Source organism: Trachypithecus francoisi, unplaced genomic scaffold (assembly GCF_009764315.1).
Source record: "Trachypithecus francoisi isolate TF-2019V2 unplaced genomic scaffold, Tfra_2.0 Lachesis_group13, whole genome shotgun sequence".
In the NCBI taxonomy this organism is placed as follows: domain Eukaryota; kingdom Metazoa; phylum Chordata; class Mammalia; order Primates; family Cercopithecidae; genus Trachypithecus; species Trachypithecus francoisi.
This window is the reverse complement of record NW_022681458.1, coordinates 72411975-72430592: the sequence shown is the minus strand read 5'-3', so window position 1 is coordinate 72430592 and position 18618 is coordinate 72411975. Positions and strand designations below refer to the sequence as shown.

At 41.8% G+C, this 18618-nt stretch overlaps 2 protein-coding genes and 1 long non-coding RNA gene across 10 annotated transcripts in view; 2 read left to right on the top strand and 1 right to left on the bottom strand.

The window, feature by feature from the left end:
* Positions 1 to 18618, top strand: part of UBR3 (ubiquitin protein ligase E3 component n-recognin 3) — a 279870-nt gene that overhangs the window by 21070 nt on the left and 240182 nt on the right. The gene's annotated exons all lie outside the window — the stretch shown is intronic.
* On the top strand, positions 191 to 17756 carry LOC117094883. Its single transcript, XR_004441714.1, has 3 exons — positions 191 to 214; positions 4281 to 4283; positions 17142 to 17756. It is a non-coding gene; the product is annotated as an uncharacterized LOC117094883 (long non-coding RNA).
* Positions 733 to 1574, bottom strand: LOC117094882 (peptidyl-prolyl cis-trans isomerase A-like). The gene has a single exon (XM_033231181.1). The coding sequence runs from the start codon at positions 1434 to 1436 to the stop codon at positions 942 to 944; it is 495 nt and encodes a 164-aa protein (XP_033087072.1). The 5' UTR covers positions 1437 to 1574; the 3' UTR covers positions 733 to 941.

The following is an 18618-nucleotide window of genomic DNA, read 5'->3' as shown; positions in this document are numbered from 1 at the left end:
GGATTACAGGCGTGAGCTACCGCGCCTGGCCTTCAGGTTTTTTTTTTTTTTTTTTTTTTTTTTTTTGAGACGGAGTCTCGCTCTGTCACCCAGGCTGGAGTGCAGTGGCCGGATCTCAGCTCACTGCAAGCTCCGCCTCCCGGGTTTACGCCATTCTCCTGCCTCAGCCTCCCGAGTAGCTGGGACTACAGGCGCCCGCCACCTCGCCCGGCTAGTTTTTTGTATTTTTTTAGTAGAGACGGGGTTTCACCGTGTTCGCCAGGATGGTCTTGATCTCCTGACCTCGTGATCCGCCCGTCTCAGCCTCCCAAAGTGCTGGGATTACAGGCTTGAGCCACCGCGCCCGGCCTGCCTTCAGGTTTTTAATAATTAAGATTACAGGTGTGTTCCACCATGCCTGGTTAATTTTTTAAAATTTTTGTTTTTTATAGAGATGGGGGGTCTCATTATATTGCCCAGGCTTCTCTTTGAGTAAAGATGCTCCAGTGTCTTCTTGCTTGCATTGTTTTCAAGGAGAAATCTAGTCTCATCTTTATCTTTGCTCCTCTATACTTACCATGCCTTTTTCTGTGACTGCTTTTCAGAGTTTTTCTTTATCCTTGTTCTGAGCAATTTGGTTATGATATGCCTCAATGTAATTTTTTAAAATCTTTTTTGGGTTTGTTGAGCTTCTTAAGACTTGTGAGTTTATAATTTTCACCAAATTTGAGCATGATTTCTTTCTCTTTTTTTGTTATTTAGTTTTTTTTTTTTCATAATCATAAGTATAACTCTGCAGTTCAGCTAGGCGTGGAAGGGAATAAGGAAAACACGGAACCCAAAGGGAACCGCAGCGAGAGCACAAAGATTCTAGGATACTGCAAGCAGATGGGGTGGAGGGTGCTCTCCTGAGCTGCAGAAGGAATGGTCCAATGGTTAAGATAAAACACAAGTCAAACTTTTTAGAGTTGTCCACAGTCAGCAATGGTGATCTTCTTGCTGGTCTTGCCATTCCTGGACCCAAAGTGCTCCATGGCCTCCACAATATTCATGCCTTCTTTCATCTTGCCAAAGACCACATACTTGCCATCCAACCATTCAGTCTTGGCAGTGCAGATGAAGAACCGGGAACCGTTCGTGTTGGGTCTAGCATTTGCCATGGACAAGATGCCAGGACCTGTATGCTTCAGGATGAAGTTCTCGTCATCAAATTTCTCCCTGTAGATTGAATTGCTGCCAGCGCCATTATGGCATGTGTAGTCACCACCCTGACACATAAACCCTGGAATAATTCTGTGAAAGCTGGAACCCTTGTAACCAAGTCCTTTCTCTCCAGTGCTCAGAGCACAAAAGTTTTCTGCTGTCTTTGGAACCTCATCTGCAAACAGCTCAAAGAAGATGGGGCCCAAGGGCAAGCCGTTGACAGTAATGTTGAAGAACAAGGTGGGGTTGACCATGGGCGCCCAGCGGCACTTGGTGGCGTCTGCAAAGTACGTGATTTCTTTATGTATTTTTCTACCCTACCCCGCTTTTGTGGACTCAAATTACATGTACAGTAGCCTGCTTAAAATATAGTTCACTGATGCTTTTTTCATTTTTTGGAGTCTTTTTTTCTGTTTTATTTTTGTTTATATTGCCAAATCTTTGGGCCCTCTAATCTTTTTTCTGCCGTATCTATTCTGCTGTTATTCCTATCCAGTGTATTTTTTTATTTCAGACATTGCAATTTTAATCCCTAGAATTTCAATTTGGGTCTCTTTTTATATCTTCCATATCTCTACTTAACTTTTTTTTTTTTTTTTGAGATGGAGCGTTGCTCCATTTCCCAGGCTGGAGTGCAGTGGCACCATCTTGGCTCATTGCAACCTCTGCCTCCCGGGTTCAAGTGATTATCCTGCATCAGCCTCTGTGTAGCTGGGATTATAGGCACCTGCCACCATGCCCGGCTAAGTTTTATTTTATTTTATTTTGATTTGATTTGATTTGATTTGATTTTTTTTGAGACGGAATCTCGCCGTGTCGCCCAGGCGGGAGTGCAGTGGTGTGATCTCGGCTCACTGCAAGCTCTGCCTCCCGGGTTCACGCCATTCTCCTGCCTCAGCCTCCCGAGTAGCTGGGACTACAGGCGCCCGCCACCGTGCTCAGCTAAGTTTTTGAAGTTTTAGTAGAGACAGGGTTTCACTGTGTTAGCCAGGATGGTCTCGGTCTCCTGACCTCGTGATCTGCCCACCTCGGCCTCCCAGAATGCTGGGATTACAGGCGTGAGCCACCGTACCCGGCCTATTTTGATTTTTAGTAGCGACGGGGTTTCACTTCGTTGGCCAGGCTGGTCTTGAGCTCCTGGCCTCAAGTGATTCGCCTGCCTTGGACTCCCAAAGTGCTGGGATTACAAGTGTGAGCCACTGTGCCCGGCCTCTACTAAACTTTTGAACTATGGAATGCTGTTATAAAAACTTTTTAATGTTCTTGTCTAGTAATTCTAACGTGTTAGTTCTGGGTTACTTTCTCTTTTTGGAGACAGGGTCTCCCTCTGTTGCCCGTGCTGGAGTGCAGTGGCACGATCTTGGCTCATTGCAACCTTTGCCTCCTGGGTTCAAGTGATTCTCCTGCCTCAGCCTCCTGAGTAGCTGAGATTACAGGCGTGTGCCACCACAGCCCAGCTAATTTTTGTATTTTTAGTAGAGACGAGGTTTCACTATATTGGTCAGGCTGGTCCCGAACTACTGACCTCAGGTGATCTGCCCTTCTCAGCTTCCTAAAGTGCTGGGATTACAGGCGTGAACCATTGCACCCGGCCTGGGTTAGTTTCAATTTATTGATTATCCTATTCATTACAGATTGTATTTTCCAGCTTCATTGTGTTCCAGATACTGGATGCCTCATATTGTGAGTTCTACCTTGTTGGGTGCTTGAAATTTTGTCTTTTTATGAATATTTTTATTCATTCATTCATTAATTCATTCATTTATTTATTTTTGATGGAGTCTCACTCTGTTGCCACACTGGAGTGCAGTGTTGCCATCTCGGCTCACTGCAACCTCCACCTCCCAGGTTCAGGCGATTCTCCTGCCTCAGCCTCCCAGGTAGCTGAGACTACAGGCATGCGCTACCATGCCCAGCTAATTTTTGTATTTTTGGTAGAGACGGGACTTCACCATGTTGGCCAGGATGATCTTGATCTCTTGACTTTGTGATCCGCCCACCTCGACCTCCCAAAGTGCTGGTATTACAGACATGAGCCACCGTGCCTGGCCCATGAATTTTTTTTTTTTTTTGAGACAGAGTCTCGCTCTGTCGCCCAGGCTGCAGTGCAGTGGCAGGATCTCAGCTCACTGCAAGCACCGCCTCCTGGGTTTACCCCATTCTCCTGCCTCAGCCTCCCGAGTAGCTGGGACTACAGGCGCCCGCCACCTCGCCCAGCTAGTTTTTTGTATTTTTTAGTAGAGACGGGGTTTCATCATGTTAGCCAGGATGGTCTCGATCTCCTGGCCTCGTGATCTGCCCATCTCTGCCTCCCAAAGTGCTGGGATTACAGGCATGAGCCATCGTGCCTGGCCCATAAATATTTTTTAAACTTTGCTTTGGTGTACAATTTTTGTGGAAACAGTTTGATCCTTTTAGGTGTTGCTTTTGTGATTTGTTAAGTCTGAAGAAGTGCTAATCTGGTGCTCATTATTCTCCACCGCTGAGGAAAGATACTCCTGTGTCACCTTTTGAATGCCTCCTGAATTACAAGTTTTCCATCAGTTTGGCTGATGGGAACAGACATCATTCTCAGCTTTATATGTGAGCATGTACTGTTTTCCCGTCCTTTCAAATGTTTTTATCCCTGGCCTTTGGTAGTGTCCACACATTTATGTGCTAATTAGTACTCTGGCAAATAGTCGAATACTCAGGAACACTATGTGTAGATTTCTGGGATTATTTCTGTGTGAAATTCTTTACTTTTTTGTACTCTGTCCTGTAAACTATAAGCAGCATTGGTTTTCCTAGATGCTTATTTCTGTCTTCCCAAGTTCACGGAGTTTGGCCCCATTTTGATTCTCCTTCCTTTACTGCGGCCTGGAAGGAGTCAAGGAAGTAAGCTGTGACACCTGTCGCCACGTCACCTGCTTCCCATTTATCACAGATTATTGTCCTTCATTGCCTGATGTCCAATATCTTGAAAACCATTGGTTCATTTATTTTATCTGGTTTTTTGTTTGCTTTAGATGAAGGGGTTAACACAATGACCTTGTTATTTTTGTTTTAGATACAGATTTTATTTAATTTACTTATGTTAATAAAGAGTATTTTTGAAGTAAGTATAAAAGTATTATAGTTTTTTTTTTTGCCTTTAGGGTTAACTAGTGCTTTGATTATAACAGAGAAGAAAAAGTGATATTGCCTGTCTGCTCTTGCAGAGAACAAATTACTTAAATGAGATGTTTAACTTTTTAAATTATGCATGTATTTACAGTACAATATTAACTTCTACATTACAGTTATATTTACTTTTTTTTTTTTTTTTTGAGACGGAGTCTCGCCCTGTCACCCAGACTGGAGTGTAGTGGCCAGATCTCAGCTTACTGCAAGCTGTGCCTCCCGGGTTCACGCCATTCTCCTGCCTCAGCCTCCCCAGTAGCTGGGACTACAGGTGCCTGCCACCTCGCCCAGCTAGTTTTTTGTATTTTTAGTAGAGACGGGGTTTCATCATGTTAGCCAGGATGGTCTCGATCTCCTGGCCTCGTGATCTGCCCATCTCTGCCTCCCAAAGTGCTGGGATTACAGGCATGAGCCATCGTGCCTGGCCCATAAATATTTTTTAAACTTTGCTTTGGTGTACAATTTTTGTGGAAACAGTTTGATCCTTTTAGGTGTTGCTTTTGTGATTTGTTAAGTCTGAAGAAGTGCTAATCTGGTGCTCATTATTCTCCACCGCTGAGGAAAGATACTCCTGTGTCACCTTTTGAATGCCTCCTGAATTACAAGTTTTCCATCAGTTTGGCTGATGGGAACAGACATCATTCTCAGCTTTATATGTGAGCATGTACTGTTTTCCCGTCCTTTCAAATGTTTTTATCCCTGGCCTTTGGTAGTGTCCACACATTTATGTGCTAATTAGTACTCTGGCAAATAGTCGAATACTCAGGAACACTATGTGTAGATTTCTGGGATTATTTCTGTGTGAAATTCTTTACTTTTTTGTACTCTGTCCTGTAAACTATAAGCAGCATTGGTTTTCCTAGATGCTTATTTCTGTCTTCCCAAGTTCACGGAGTTTGGCCCCATTTTGATTCTCCTTCCTTTACTGCGGCCTGGAAGGAGTCAAGGAAGTAAGCTGTGACACCTGTCGCCACGTCACCTGCTTCCCATTTATCACAGATTATTGTCCTTCATTGCCTGATGTCCAATATCTTGAAAACCATTGGTTCATTTATTTTATCTGGTTTTTTGTTTGCTTTAGATGAAGGGGTTAACACAATGACCTTGTTATTTTTGTTTTAGATACAGATTTTATTTAATTTACTTATGTTAATAAAGAGTATTTTTGAAGTAAGTATAAAAGTATTATAGTTTTTTTTTTTGCCTTTAGGGTTAACTAGTGCTTTGATTATAACAGAGAAGAAAAAGTGATATTGCCTGTCTGCTCTTGCAGAGAACAAATTACTTAAATGAGATGTTTAACTTTTTAAATTATGCATGTATTTACAGTACAATATTAACTTCTACATTACAGTTATATTTACTTTTTTTTTTTTTTTTTGAGACGGAGTCTCGCCCTGTCACCCAGACTGGAGTGTAGTGGCCAGATCTCAGCTTACTGCAAGCTGTGCCTCCCGGGTTCACGCCATTCTCCTGCCTCAGCCTCCCCAGTAGCTGGGACTACAGGTGCCTGCCACCTCGCCCAGCTAGTTTTTTGTATTTTTAGTAGAGACGGGGTTTCACTGGGTTAGCCAGGAGGGACTCGATCTCCTGACCTTGTGATCCGCCCACCTTGGCCTCCCAAAGTGTTGGGATTACAGGCGTGAGCCACTGCGCCCGGCCTATATTTACTTTTTTATATTTAAGTTCACTTAGGGCAGTTACCAAAGTGAACTTTCTTTCATATATGTGCTCCCAGAAAGTCTATTGCTTTCTGCTCTATTTTTGGGAGAGGACTATCTCCTTTTGGGGAAGGACCCCACACCTGTTACATATATGAGTAGATCTTGAAAACATGTAATGTCAAGTTTTTTAATTTTTTTTTTTTTTTTTTTTTTTGAGACAAAGACTCTCATTCTGTTGCCCAGGCTGGAGTGCAGTGGCATGATCTCAGCTCACCCTCTGCCTCCTGGGTTCAAGCGATTTTCCTGCCTCAGCCTCCCGTGTAGCTGGGATTACAGGTGCCCACTACCACACTGTTCTGTGTGGGAAATGTGCAAGGGAAGAAGAAAAGACACATACACACACTCCCTTTAAGGGTAAACAACCTTTATCTAATGTAAATGGCAATGCAGATATAATAAATAATATAAGCAAATGGATATAATAAGCAAATTGCAATGGGGAGGGGATAAGGGAAAAGATACATACATATTTACACTCACTAGACTATGGAGGGTTCACCACCAGACTGGCAAGCAACACTCTGGGCTCCAGAGTCGGCCTGGGCTCTAGAGTCAGGCAGTCACCAACAGCCTGGGCTGCAGAATATGGACACTCACCAGACTGGCAAGCAACAGCCTGGGCTCCAGAGTCAGCCACTTGTCTGTTCACAGACGAGGCGAGGTCTCTGATGAAGCTTCCGAGCAGTCTGGGACCCTAGCTTTTTTTGTAATGAGTTGTTTGGCATGAGGCCCAGTCACGAGTGCCCTGCACGACTGGGCTCAAGGAACACCACAAGGTCAACTTGTTTTTGTGATTGTCCATCGGTTTTCAATAACTAACATACAGGAATTGATTGAAATAGAGATTTCTCTGAAATGGTGCTGGATGAACACCTCAAGGGGCTCACACAACCTCTTCTGGGACTTGGTGACCATTGTTTGTGTCCACGTTCAATTGAGTTTCAAATTTAATATTTAACTTTTCCTCCACACACACATGGCTAGTTTTTCTATTTTTAGAAGAGATGGGGTTTCACCATTTTGGCCAGGCTGGTACTGAACTCCTGACCTCAAGTGATCCACTCACTTTGACCTCCCAAAGTGTTGGGATTACAGGCATGAGCCACAGTGCCTGGCCTGATTTTTAAATTAGGAACTTTTAGCTTTTTTTTTTTTTTTAATACAGTTGGTCAGATGTTGTTAAGTCAGATAGAATTTGGATGGTATATCCCTCTCTCTCATCAAAATGCAGATTCAGTTGTTTGCTGCTTGCAGAATCCAGTTAACAAGAACAAGGTCTGGTATAAATTAACTTTTTATTCCAAGGGTAGCTTAGGGGAAGAAAGCTTCCTGCTTTAAGGATGCTGCTTTGCTTTTGGAGCAGAAAGTGAGCACTTTTAAAAGGGGGCCTAGGCCGGGCACGGTGGCTCAAGCCTGTAATCCCAGCACTTTGGGAGGCCGAGATGGGCGGATCACGAGGTCAGGAGATCGAGACCATCCTGGCTAACACGGTGAAACCCTGTCTCTACTAAAAAATACAAAAAATTAGCCGGGCGACGTGGCGGGCGCCTGTAGTCCCAGCTACTCCGGAGGCTGAGGCAGGAGAATGGCGTGAACCCGGGAGGCGGGGCTTGCAGTGAGCTGAGATCCGGCCACAGCACTCCAGCCTGGGTGGCAGAGCGAGACTCCGTCTCAAAAAAAAAAAGGGGGGGCCTAATGTAAGTGGCATGCAGGAGAGGAAGGAAGCAGGTGGGGATCTGCATGCTAGCTTGGTGCCTTATCTACTGGGAGAAGGAGCTGATGAGTGCTGACACCTTTGTGGACAAGATTAAGTTGTAAAAGTGTCTGAAAACCCTCCAGGTAGGGGAGAGTTTTGTAGTGGGCATACTTTGGGTTGTAGCTGGACTGTTGTCTCTTGAGGCAGCCTTCCAGTAGGAGAGAGTTTCATAGTGGACACCCTTTGAGTTGTAAGTCAGCTGTTTTCTCTTGAGGCGGTCTCCTGGTGGGTGAGAGTTCTGTTCTAAAGCCTTTTTTTTTTTGGAGACGAGTCTTGCTCTGTCACTCAGGCTGGAGTGCAGTGGTGCAATCAGGGCTCATTGCAAGTTCTGCCTTCCAGGTTCATGCTATTCTCCTGCCTCAGCCTCCCGAGTAGCTGGGACTGCAGGCACCTGCCACCACGTCCGGCTAATTTTTTGTTTTTAGTAGAGACGGGATTTCACTGTGTTAGCCAGGATGGTCTCAATCTCCTGACCTCGTGATCCACCCGCCTCAGCTTCCGAAAGTGCTGGGATTACAGGTGTGAGCCACCGCGCCCGGCCTTTTTTTGTTTTTTTTGAGACAGGGTCTTGCTCTTTCACTCAGGCTGGAGTGCAGCGCCATGATATTGGCTTATTGCAACCTCTCCCTTCTGGGCTCAAGCAGTCCTCCCACTTCAGCCTCCCAAGTAGCTGGGACTAGAGGCACATGCCACAATGCTTGGCCAATTTTAAAATGTTTCTGTAGAGACGAAGTCTTACTTTATTGCCCAGGCTGGTCTTCAACTCCTTGATTCAAGAGATCCTCCCATCTCCTCCTCCCAAAGTGGTGGGATTACAGGCATGGGCCACTGCATCTGTCCTGCTCTGGATCTTTTAAGCACATAATTAGATGAACTTGCCCTGTAAGGAGTGTTAGGTGAAGGGGAAGTAAAAAGTTATAATTGAATTTTAAAGGGCTAAGTAGGAAATGGATAACAAGGGAACATGGAGAAAAGAAGAGAAAAACATAAAAAATATTTTCTTTTTCTTAGAAAAATGTGAGTACTTGGTTACATTTCTATTCTTCTACTTTTAACTTAAATTTGGATTTTGCTTTAAAAAACCCAGTTTGACAATCCTTGTCTTTCAGTAGGTATGCTTACACTATTCACACTTGTTTTAATTATTGATACGGTTTTATTAATATCTGCCACCTTGCTCATTTTCTTTTCCTCTTTTTTTTTTTTTTGAGACAGGGTCTTGTTCTGTTGCACAGGCTACAGTGCAGTGGCACAATCTTGGCTCACTGCAGCCTTGACCTCCTAAGCTCAAGTGATTATCCCAGCTCAGCCTCCTGAGTAGCTAGGACCACAGGTGTGTGCCACCACGTCCGGCTAATTTTTGTATTTTTTGTATACACGGGGTTTTACCATGTTGCCCAGGTTGGTCTCAAACTTCTGAGCTCAATCAAGTGATGCGCCTTCCTCAGTCTCCCAAAACATTGGGATTACAGGCATGAGCCTTTGCACCCAGATGCTAATTTTCTATTTTGTGTTACTTTTTACAAACCCCTTTTCTACCCAACAGTGTTTGGGGTAGATATTCTTGTCTTCACTTTTTGGAGAAGTTAAAATAATAGAGAATTTTACTCAATGAGTAGGAAGTTGGCTGGGCATGGTAGCTCACGCCTGTAATCCCAGAACTTTGGGAGGCTGAGGCGAGCGGATCACAAGGTCAAGAGATCAAGACCATCCTGGCCAACATGGTGAAGCCCTGTCTCTACTAAAAATACAAAAATTAGCTGTGTGTGGTGGCACACACGTGTAGTTCCAGTGACTCAGGAGGCTGAGGCAGGAGAATCACTTGAACCAGGGCAGCTGAGATTGCAGTGAACTGAGGTCGCACCATTGCACTCCAGCCTGGTGACAGAGTGAGGCTCCGTCTCAAAAAAAAAAAAAAAAAGTTAAGTGACAGAGCTGGGGCCCAGGTCTTCTGAATTGGAGTGTGCACTGAATAAATATTGGTTTGAAATGTGAACCCCTCTTTTGCTTACTGCTGAACCATTTACATGAACACATCTTTTGAGATGTTTTCATATGCCTGCAACTTTGTCCTCCATGGTAATTGTTTATGATCGGAAGACAATGTGGTTTAATCTCTCTCGGCATTTAGACTGCCGATTTGTAGAAGGGCACATAGAATTTTAATGCTAGAGCATAATTTGGAGGTCATTTACTACCAGCTCTTCATTTTATAGTTGAGATATACCTTAAGACCTTTGGAACAGTGACTCAGATTTCTGTTTTATACACTTTCTTCACAATTTAAGAGCACTGATCTCATTTGATTAATAGATGAATGGAATAATGGATTAATTTGATAAATGAGATTAGGTAGGCTTTTGTGTTTTCTTTTCTATGGCTCTATATCCTTTTGGATCCTTTTGGAACGTGAGGTTGGCAAACTATTCCCCAGGGGTTGGCAGCTTGTTTTGGTAAATAAAATGTTATTGGAATGTACCACACTAATTTATTTACTTATTGCCTATGGTGGCTTTCACTCTACAAAAACAGAATTGAGTAATTACACCAGACTGCATGGCCCTCAAAGTAGAAAATACTATCTGGCTCTTTAGGAACAAATTGAGGCCGGGCGTGGTGGCTCACGCCTGTAATCCCAGCACTTTGGGAGGCCGAGGCAGGCAGATAACTTGAGATCAGGGGTTTGAGACCAGGTCGACCAACATGATGAAACCCCATCTCTACTAAAAATGCGGAAAAAAAAAATTAGCTGGGCGTGGTGGCAGGTGCCTGTAATCCCAGCTATTCAGGAGGCTGAGAGGCAGGAGAATCACTTGAACCCAGGGGTTGGGGGTTGCAGTGAACTGAGATTGCACCACTTCACTCCAGCCTGTGTCAGAGTGAGACTTCATCTAAAAAAAAAAAAGAAAAAAAAGCCAAACAGAGTCCTCTAAGAGAGCCATAGGTTTTTATGGATATAGAAATTTATGTTTTTTTCTCAACCAAATAAAATTAGCAAACGTATGTATGAATAATGACTAAATTAAATAATTGAGATCTCATTCGAACCAAAACAATGAATGAATGTAAATTTTTAAATAGCTGTGTTTTGACTTTACACACCATATGATAGCCTAAATATAACTAACATGTAACTATTTGAATTCCAGTTTGAAAGGTGAGAGGGAGTAGTTACTTATGAATGCTTGAGAAAATGGTGCTGTTCTTAGCTGCAATACGGAACCCAGGATGGGAACAGGTGAATAGGGTTCATGGAGAAGAGCTGGGCAGGAGGCAGACAATTATTTAGAACTTTCAGTTTCGTCTAGTAATGACTGGTTTATCTTTTACCAGGTTATGATAAGCTATGAGCAGGGTCTTTTTGTCAGGCAATTACAAAGATGTATAGGTTATTTCTTATAATGTAAATACTTTTTATTTTCCTCCTTCTTTTTGCTCTTCCTCTTTTTCTTCTTTCTCTTCTTCTTCTTTTTTATTTTTTTTTTGAGGCAGAGTCTCACTCTGTCGCTCAGGCTAGAGTGCCGTGGCACAATCTCGGCTCACTGCAGCCTCTGCCTCCCAGGTTCAAGCGATTCTCCTGCCTCAGCCTCCCGAGTCACTGGAACTGCAAGCACACGTCACCACACCTGGCAATTTTTGTATTTTTAGTAGAGATGGAGTTTCACCATGTTGGCCAGGCCAGTCTCAATCTCCTGACCTCAGGTGATCCATCCACCTCAGCCTCCCAAAGTGCTGGGATTATAGGTGTGAACCATCACGCCTGGCCCTTTTTTTTCTTTATAAAGGGACTTAGTTTTTTGTTTGTTTGTTTGTTTTTTAAATCTGCATGCATTTGTGTTTGTTGTTTATATGTGCATATGTGTGTGGAAGTGAATGAGGGAGAGAAGAAGAGAAAGCTGTTTAAAAATTCTAGTCTTGGGACTTCTTTGGGCAAACCAAACACCGCATGTTCTCACTCATAAATGGGAGTTGAACAGTGAGAACACATGGACACAGGGAGGGGAACGTCACACGCTGGGGCCTGTCAGGGGATGGGGGCCAAGGGGAGCTAGAGCATTAGGACAAATACCTAATGCATGCAGGGCTTAAAACCTAGATGATGGATTGATGGCTGCAGCAAGCCACCATGGCACATGTATACCTATGTAAAAAACCTTCACATTCTGCACATGTATCCCAGAACTTAAAGTATTAAAAAAAAAGTTTATGAGTGTTATCTATGTATTATACTTAATAATATAAAGAATTCTAGTCAGAAATATATATTGGCAAATAGTTTTTTAATGACAGTAGGAAGAAAACCTGTAAGGTAGATGTTCTTCTTTGTCTCTGAAACTGTTAATGCATTACCATGGTTTTGGAAATTATATTTCTCATTACAGACTCAATTTCCCATCCTGTAATTAGGTACTCTAAAAGAAAGAGGTTTAGGTTTTTGTAAACTGGAACTTTAACACTGGTAGTTAGAGTTAACCCTTTTTTTGTCATTGAGAAAGTGGGAAATGATGCCTTACTAGGATTTATTTAGAATAATATTGAGTGGGAGTTTTAACTTAGATTAAGAGTTTCTATATTGATAAATCTTAAGTTTTTTTTTATGTTGTAAACTTACATACACAGGAGAGAGTTTGTAAAATGTATATGTACAGTTTAAAGAATTTCAGTACAATGGACATTCAGGTACCACTATCCACCTTATGAAATACAACATAAAGTATTGATAAGTATTTTGTATTACCTTATTTCCAATCTGAAATTAATTCAAGCTAATATAGTTGTAAAATCTCAGGGTAAAGAAGTTTCCTGGTTGTTGTTTTTTTAAGACTAAAAAAAGCAATAGAGAGTATTTAAGGGATTATATGTTGAGATTAGGAAGAGGTTAAAAAGGTTCATCCTTAATGCTGGTATTAAAATACTATATATAATAGATTCTTAAACCAAGATGATTTCTCGTTTTCATTAAAACATTGTCATTTAATGTTTTAGGAACATGCAGCCTGGAGTTTTTGAATCAGTGCTGATTTTGATATTTTAATTGTTTCTTGAAACCATTGAAAATTATGGGAATTACAGAATTTTTGTTACTTTGGCTAGACTACATCTTCCTCCAGGTTGACTCATCTGGAAATAATATGCAGATTCTTTCTTGGACTTTGGTTTGAGAAAATGTCTTCATGGGTATGGTGAAAAGGATGAAAAATTAAGAGATCCTGCTCTAAATCACCATTTAATTATTGGGTCAAATGGATGTAAATTTATACTTTTGATAAATTTTTGCCAAATTGTTCTCATATATAATATGCTCCATCAGTATGAGAGTATCTATTACTTTACAACCTGGCCAGCAAAGTATGTCATCAAACTTTTGATCTTTGCAACTATGATAGGTAGAAAAAAAGGTGTTTCAGTCTAGTTTTATTCCTTTTTTGGCCTGTGTGTTATTATTTATTTTCTAAATTTGGGGAATTTTTAAAGCTATCTTGTGAATGATTTCCAGTATAATTTTATTGTGAGTTTTTTTTTCTTTTTAGACGGAGTCTCGTTCTGTCGTACAGGCTAGAGTGCAGTGGCGTACTCTAGGCTCGCTGTAATCTCTGCCTCCTGGGTTCAAGTGATTCTTGTGCCTCATCTTCCTGAGTAGCTGGGACTTACAGGCACGTGTCACCATGCCCAGCTAATTTTTGTATTTTTAGTAGAGACAGGGCTTTGCCACATTGGCCAGGCTGGTCTCAAACTGCTGACCCTTCAGATGATTCGCCTGCCTCAGCCTCACAAAGTGCTGGGATTCCAGGTGTGAGTCACTGCACCCGGCCCCATTGTGTTCTGAGGTCTTACTTTATGTAATGTCAGTTATCTTAAATTTATTTATTTATTTATTTTGAGACATAGTTTCACTCTTGTTGCCCAGGTTGGAGTGCAATGGCGCGATTTCAGCTCACTACAACCTCTGCCTCCCAGGTTCAAGTGTTCCTCCTGCCTCAGCCTCCCGAGCAGCTGGGATTACAAGTGCCCACCACCACGTTTGGCTAATATTTTTTTATTTTTAGTTTTAGTAGAGATGGGGTTTCACCATGTTGGCCAGGCTGATCTCAAACTTCTGACCCCAAGTGATCCACCTGCCTTGGCCTCCCGAAGTGCTGGAATTATGATGTAAGCCACTGTGCCTGGCCAAATTTAATTTATTTTTATTTATTTACTTTTTAAAATTTGAGACAAGATTTCACTTTCCCAGGCTGGAGTGCAGTGGCACTATCATGGCTCACTGCAGCCTTGACCCTCCTGGGCTAAAGTGATCCCCCAACCTCAGCCCCTCAAGTAGCTTGGACCACAGGTGTGCAGCACCATGCCTGCCTAAATTTTTAAGTTACATTTATTGAGACATATTTTATAAGTAGTAGAATGCGTGTCCAGCTTTTATAGGGCATAGTGTTATTGTCAATTAGGTCTAGTTGGTTGATAGTATTGTTTGGAGTTATCTATCGTTGTGTAACAAATCACTCTAAACCTAGCAGCTTAAGACAACAAGCATTAATTATCTCATAGTTTCTATGGGCCAGGAATTTGAAAGTGGCTTAGCTGGGTGGTTCTGGTATAGCATCTCTCATGAGGTTGTAATAAAAAATCTAAGTTAGGACTGTAATCTTCCAAAGGCTTGGTTGGGACTGGAGGATCGACTTCTAAGATGGGTTACTCACATGGTTGTTGTTCTAACCATGTGGGCTTTTCATAAGGCTGCTTGAAAAACTTCCTTTAATATTTCTTATCACCAGGTATGATGGCAATGAATTGTCCCAGCTTTTGTTTGAAAAGCCTTTTTATTTTTATTTTTTAAGAGACTGGGTATTGCTGTGTTTTCTAGGCTGTCTTGGCCTCCCAAGTAGCTGGGACTGTGGGTATGTGTCTGCCACCATGCCAGCTTGAAGAGTTTATTTTTCCTCAGTTTTGAAGAGTATTTTCTCTGTGTTAAGAATTCTAGATTTTCAATGTTGTTTCTTTGCATATTACTTTTTCATTTAGTACTTTATTTGAAATAAATTTATTTATTTTTGAGATGGGGAGTCTCTGTTACCCAGGCTGGAATGCAATGGTGTGATCTCGGCTTACTGCAACTTTTGCCTCCCAGCTTCAAGTGATTTATCCTGCCTCAACCTCCTGAGTAGCTGGGATTACAGGCACCCTCCACCACGCCCAGCTAATCTTTGTATTTTTAGTAGAGACGGGGTTTCGCCATGTTGGCCAGGCTGGTCTTGAGCTCCTGACATCAAGTGCCACTCACCTTGGCCTCGCAAATTGCTGAAATTACAGGTGTGAGGCACTGTGCCTGGCTTCATTTAGTACTTTAAATGTCTCTCCATTTTGTTCTGGCTTGCATAATTTTTTTACAAAAAGTCTGCTGTTATTTGTATCTGTTCCTTTGTATATAATGAATCAGTTTCTTCTGATTACTTTGATGATTTTCTCCTAATCACTGGTTTTCAGCTGTTTAGTTATCATGTGCCTCAGTATGGCTTTTTTTTTTTTTTTTTTTTTTTTTTTTTGAGATTTGGGGTTTGAGTGTTTTGGATCTGCAATTTTAGTTTTTAACGAATTTGGAAAAATTTCAGCCACTAATTCTTTAGATATTTGTTTTGTCTCTCCTCCTCCCTTTTTTGGTATTCCAGTATAACGCAAGACCGCTTTGTTGTTATCCCACAGCTCACTGAGGTTCTGTTTACTTTTCTAGTCTCTGTGTTTTATTTTCGATAATTTTTATTGCTCTGTCATTAAATTCATTGATCTGTTTTTTCTAGTGTCATTCTACTGTTAATTATCTGGTGTATTCTTCACTGCCGGTATTTTATTTATTTATTTATTTATTTATTTTTGAGACGGAGTTTCACTCTTATTGCCCAGGCTGGAGTGCAGTGGTGCGATCTTGGCTCACTGCAACCTCTGTCTCCTGGGTTCAAGCGATTTTCTGCCTCAGGCTCCTGAGTAGCTGAAACTATAGGGGCATGCTACCACACCCGACTAATTTTTGTATTTTTTTTAATAGAGACGGGGTTTCACCACATTGGCCAAGATGTTCTTGATCTCCTGGCCTTGTGATCTGCCCGCTTTGGCCTCCCAAAGTGCTGGGATTCCAGGCGTGAGCCACTGCGCCTGGCCTTATTTTTTAATCTACAAGTTTGATACAGTTGTATTTTATATCTTCTATTTCCGTCATTATGCTTTCATTTCTGTCCTTGCTCTTCTTGAACATACAGAAAATAGGTTTGTTAGTCTCATTATCTCCATCACTTTTGGGTCTATGTCTGTTAATTTTTCTGCTGGTTGTGGGTGATATTTTTCTGTTTTTGTTTTTTGTTTGTTTTTACATGCCTAGAAAACATTGATTGTACGCCAGAATTTCTGCACTTTATGTTATTGATTGTGGATTAAGTTGTATTCCTTAGGGTTGGGTTTTGTTCTGCAGTGCAGATAAGTTACTTGGACTCAGGGCTTATCTTTAAGCTATATTAGTTTGGGTTCAGAGCAACCTTTAGTCTTGAGTGAATTTATCTGCACTGGTAATGCAGTGCTCTTCAGAAGATTCTATGTGATTCCCATATATTTTGAGGTTTCGCCATTCTCACTGTTGGGAACATGAACTGTTCCCAGGGGTGTGTCATTCTTGGTAATTCTTTTGCCCATTCCTTTGTGATTGTTTTTACCCTAGCCTTGGGTGTTTCCACTTATGAAAGCCAAAATTCCACTCAGCCAAAGACTTGGGGGTTCTGTTTGCATGTCTCCGGAGCTCCCTTTCAGTCCTTCAAATTCTAGCTACCTTAACATCCCTGAGTTCTGGCTCTGTTTTCTCAACTCACTGAGGCCACAGGGCTCTCTTTGGGTTCCGCCTCCCTTTTGTTGCAGTCTGGAAAGTGCCTCTAAGCAGTAGGTGTAGGTCTGCGGCTCACCTTTTTCTTTCTTTTCTCTTAAGGATCATAGTCTTGCACTGCCTATTGTCTAATGTTTGAAAACCATTGTTCCATACATTACCTGCCCACCCCCCACCAGCATCCCCCCCAATTTTCTAATTGTTTAAGATGAGGGAGTAAATTTGGTCCTTGCTACTCCATCTTGACAAGTTTTTCCCCAGTGTGAGCTTTTTTGTTTGTTTTTATTCCTCAGTATAGTTTTAATGTGTTTATTGACTGACTTGAGCATCTTTTCATATGTTTAAGAGCAATTGGTATTTCCTTTTCTCATTTTCTCTTGGATTGTCTTAGGAAAAATAGCCCTGTATTAGTCAGGGTTCTCTAGAGGGACAGAACTAATAGGATATACGAATATATGAGATGGAGTTTATTAAGGAGGATTGACTCACACGATCACAAGGTAAAGTCCCACGATAGGCCATCTGCAAGTTGAGGAGCAAGGAAGCCAGTGGTGGATCAGTCCGAGTTCCAGAACCTCGAAAGTAGGGACTTTCCAATGGTTTGTTGTAAAGTCCTCAGTCTCCACAGGCCGGAGAGCCCTTGGCAAACCACTGGTATAAGTTGAAGAGTCCAAAAGCTGAAGAACTTGGTGTCTGATGTTCAAGGCCGGGAAGCATCCACCACAGGAGAAAGATGAAGTCTGGAAGATTCAGCAAGTCTGGTCTTCCATCTTCTCCTGCCTGCTTTTTTCTAGCCGCTCTGGCAGCTTATTAGATGGTGTCCACCCAGATTGAGGGTGGGTCTGCCTCTCCCAGTCCACTGACTCAAATGTTAATCTCCTTGGGTAACATCCTCACAGATACACCCGGGAACAATACTTTGTATCCAATCAAGTTGATATTCAGTATTAACCATCACAAACTCTTTGACCAGTTATGAGTTGCAAACCTTTTTTCCTACTCGTCTTTTCAAAAACAAATGCCAGCCAGGTGTGGTGGCTTACGCCCGTAAGCCCAGAACTTTGGGAGGCCAAGGCAGGCAGATCACGAGGTCAGGAGTTCCAGACCAGCTGACCGACATGGTGAAACCCTCTCTCTACTAAAAATACAAAAATTAGCTGGGCGTGGTGGCAGGCACCTGTAATCCCAGCTACTCGGGAGCCTGAGGCAGGAGAATTGTTGGAGCCCGAGAGGCGGAGGTTGCAGTGAGCTGAGATCGTGCCACACTGCACTCCAGCCTGGATGACAGAGCAAGACTCCGTCTCAAAAAAAAAAAAGAAAGAAAAACAGAAGCCCATGGGCATTTATGTTTATACAGAAATTTTTTCTTGTCAATTTTTATGGTTATTAATTTTATGTTTATTAATCTTTTATGTTTATGTAATTATTAAGCAAAATCTAGTGACTTTTAGATTTTATCATACTTAAAGCTGTCTCTTATACACAATTACTAAGTAACTCTTCCCACACCAAGTTGCGTCTAGCACTCTAATGATTTCACATTTTACATTTACCTTTTTGATATGTTAGGAATTTATTATTGAGGTATAAGATGTGAGGAAGATCCTCCCGCCTACCGCAACTTGACTGGTTTACCCAAATATCTCAGTATCATTTCTCTGATTAAGCCCTGTTTTCTGCATAGATTTGAATTTTGCCTTTATTATAAATTCCACATGTATTTGGTTCTATTTCTGGACCCATATTATTTTTCATGTACCATTACCATACTGTTTTGTTTCTGCTTCAAGGTTTCAATGTACATTTACTGTCTTAATAGTTTAATAGGTTTACAACATCTCTATTTTTACTTTCAAGTTTTCTGATCTTATGTGCATGCTGTAATTTAATTTAAAATTTTTAGTTTTCATAAAATTTTTTTTTGCTTTTCTGGTACT

Bases quoted from the DNA above. Each gene is read 5' to 3' on its own strand.
- LOC117094882 (XM_033231181.1), bottom strand. From the start codon at position 1,436: ATGGTCAACCCCACCTTGTTCTTCAACATTACTGTCAACGGCTTGCCC.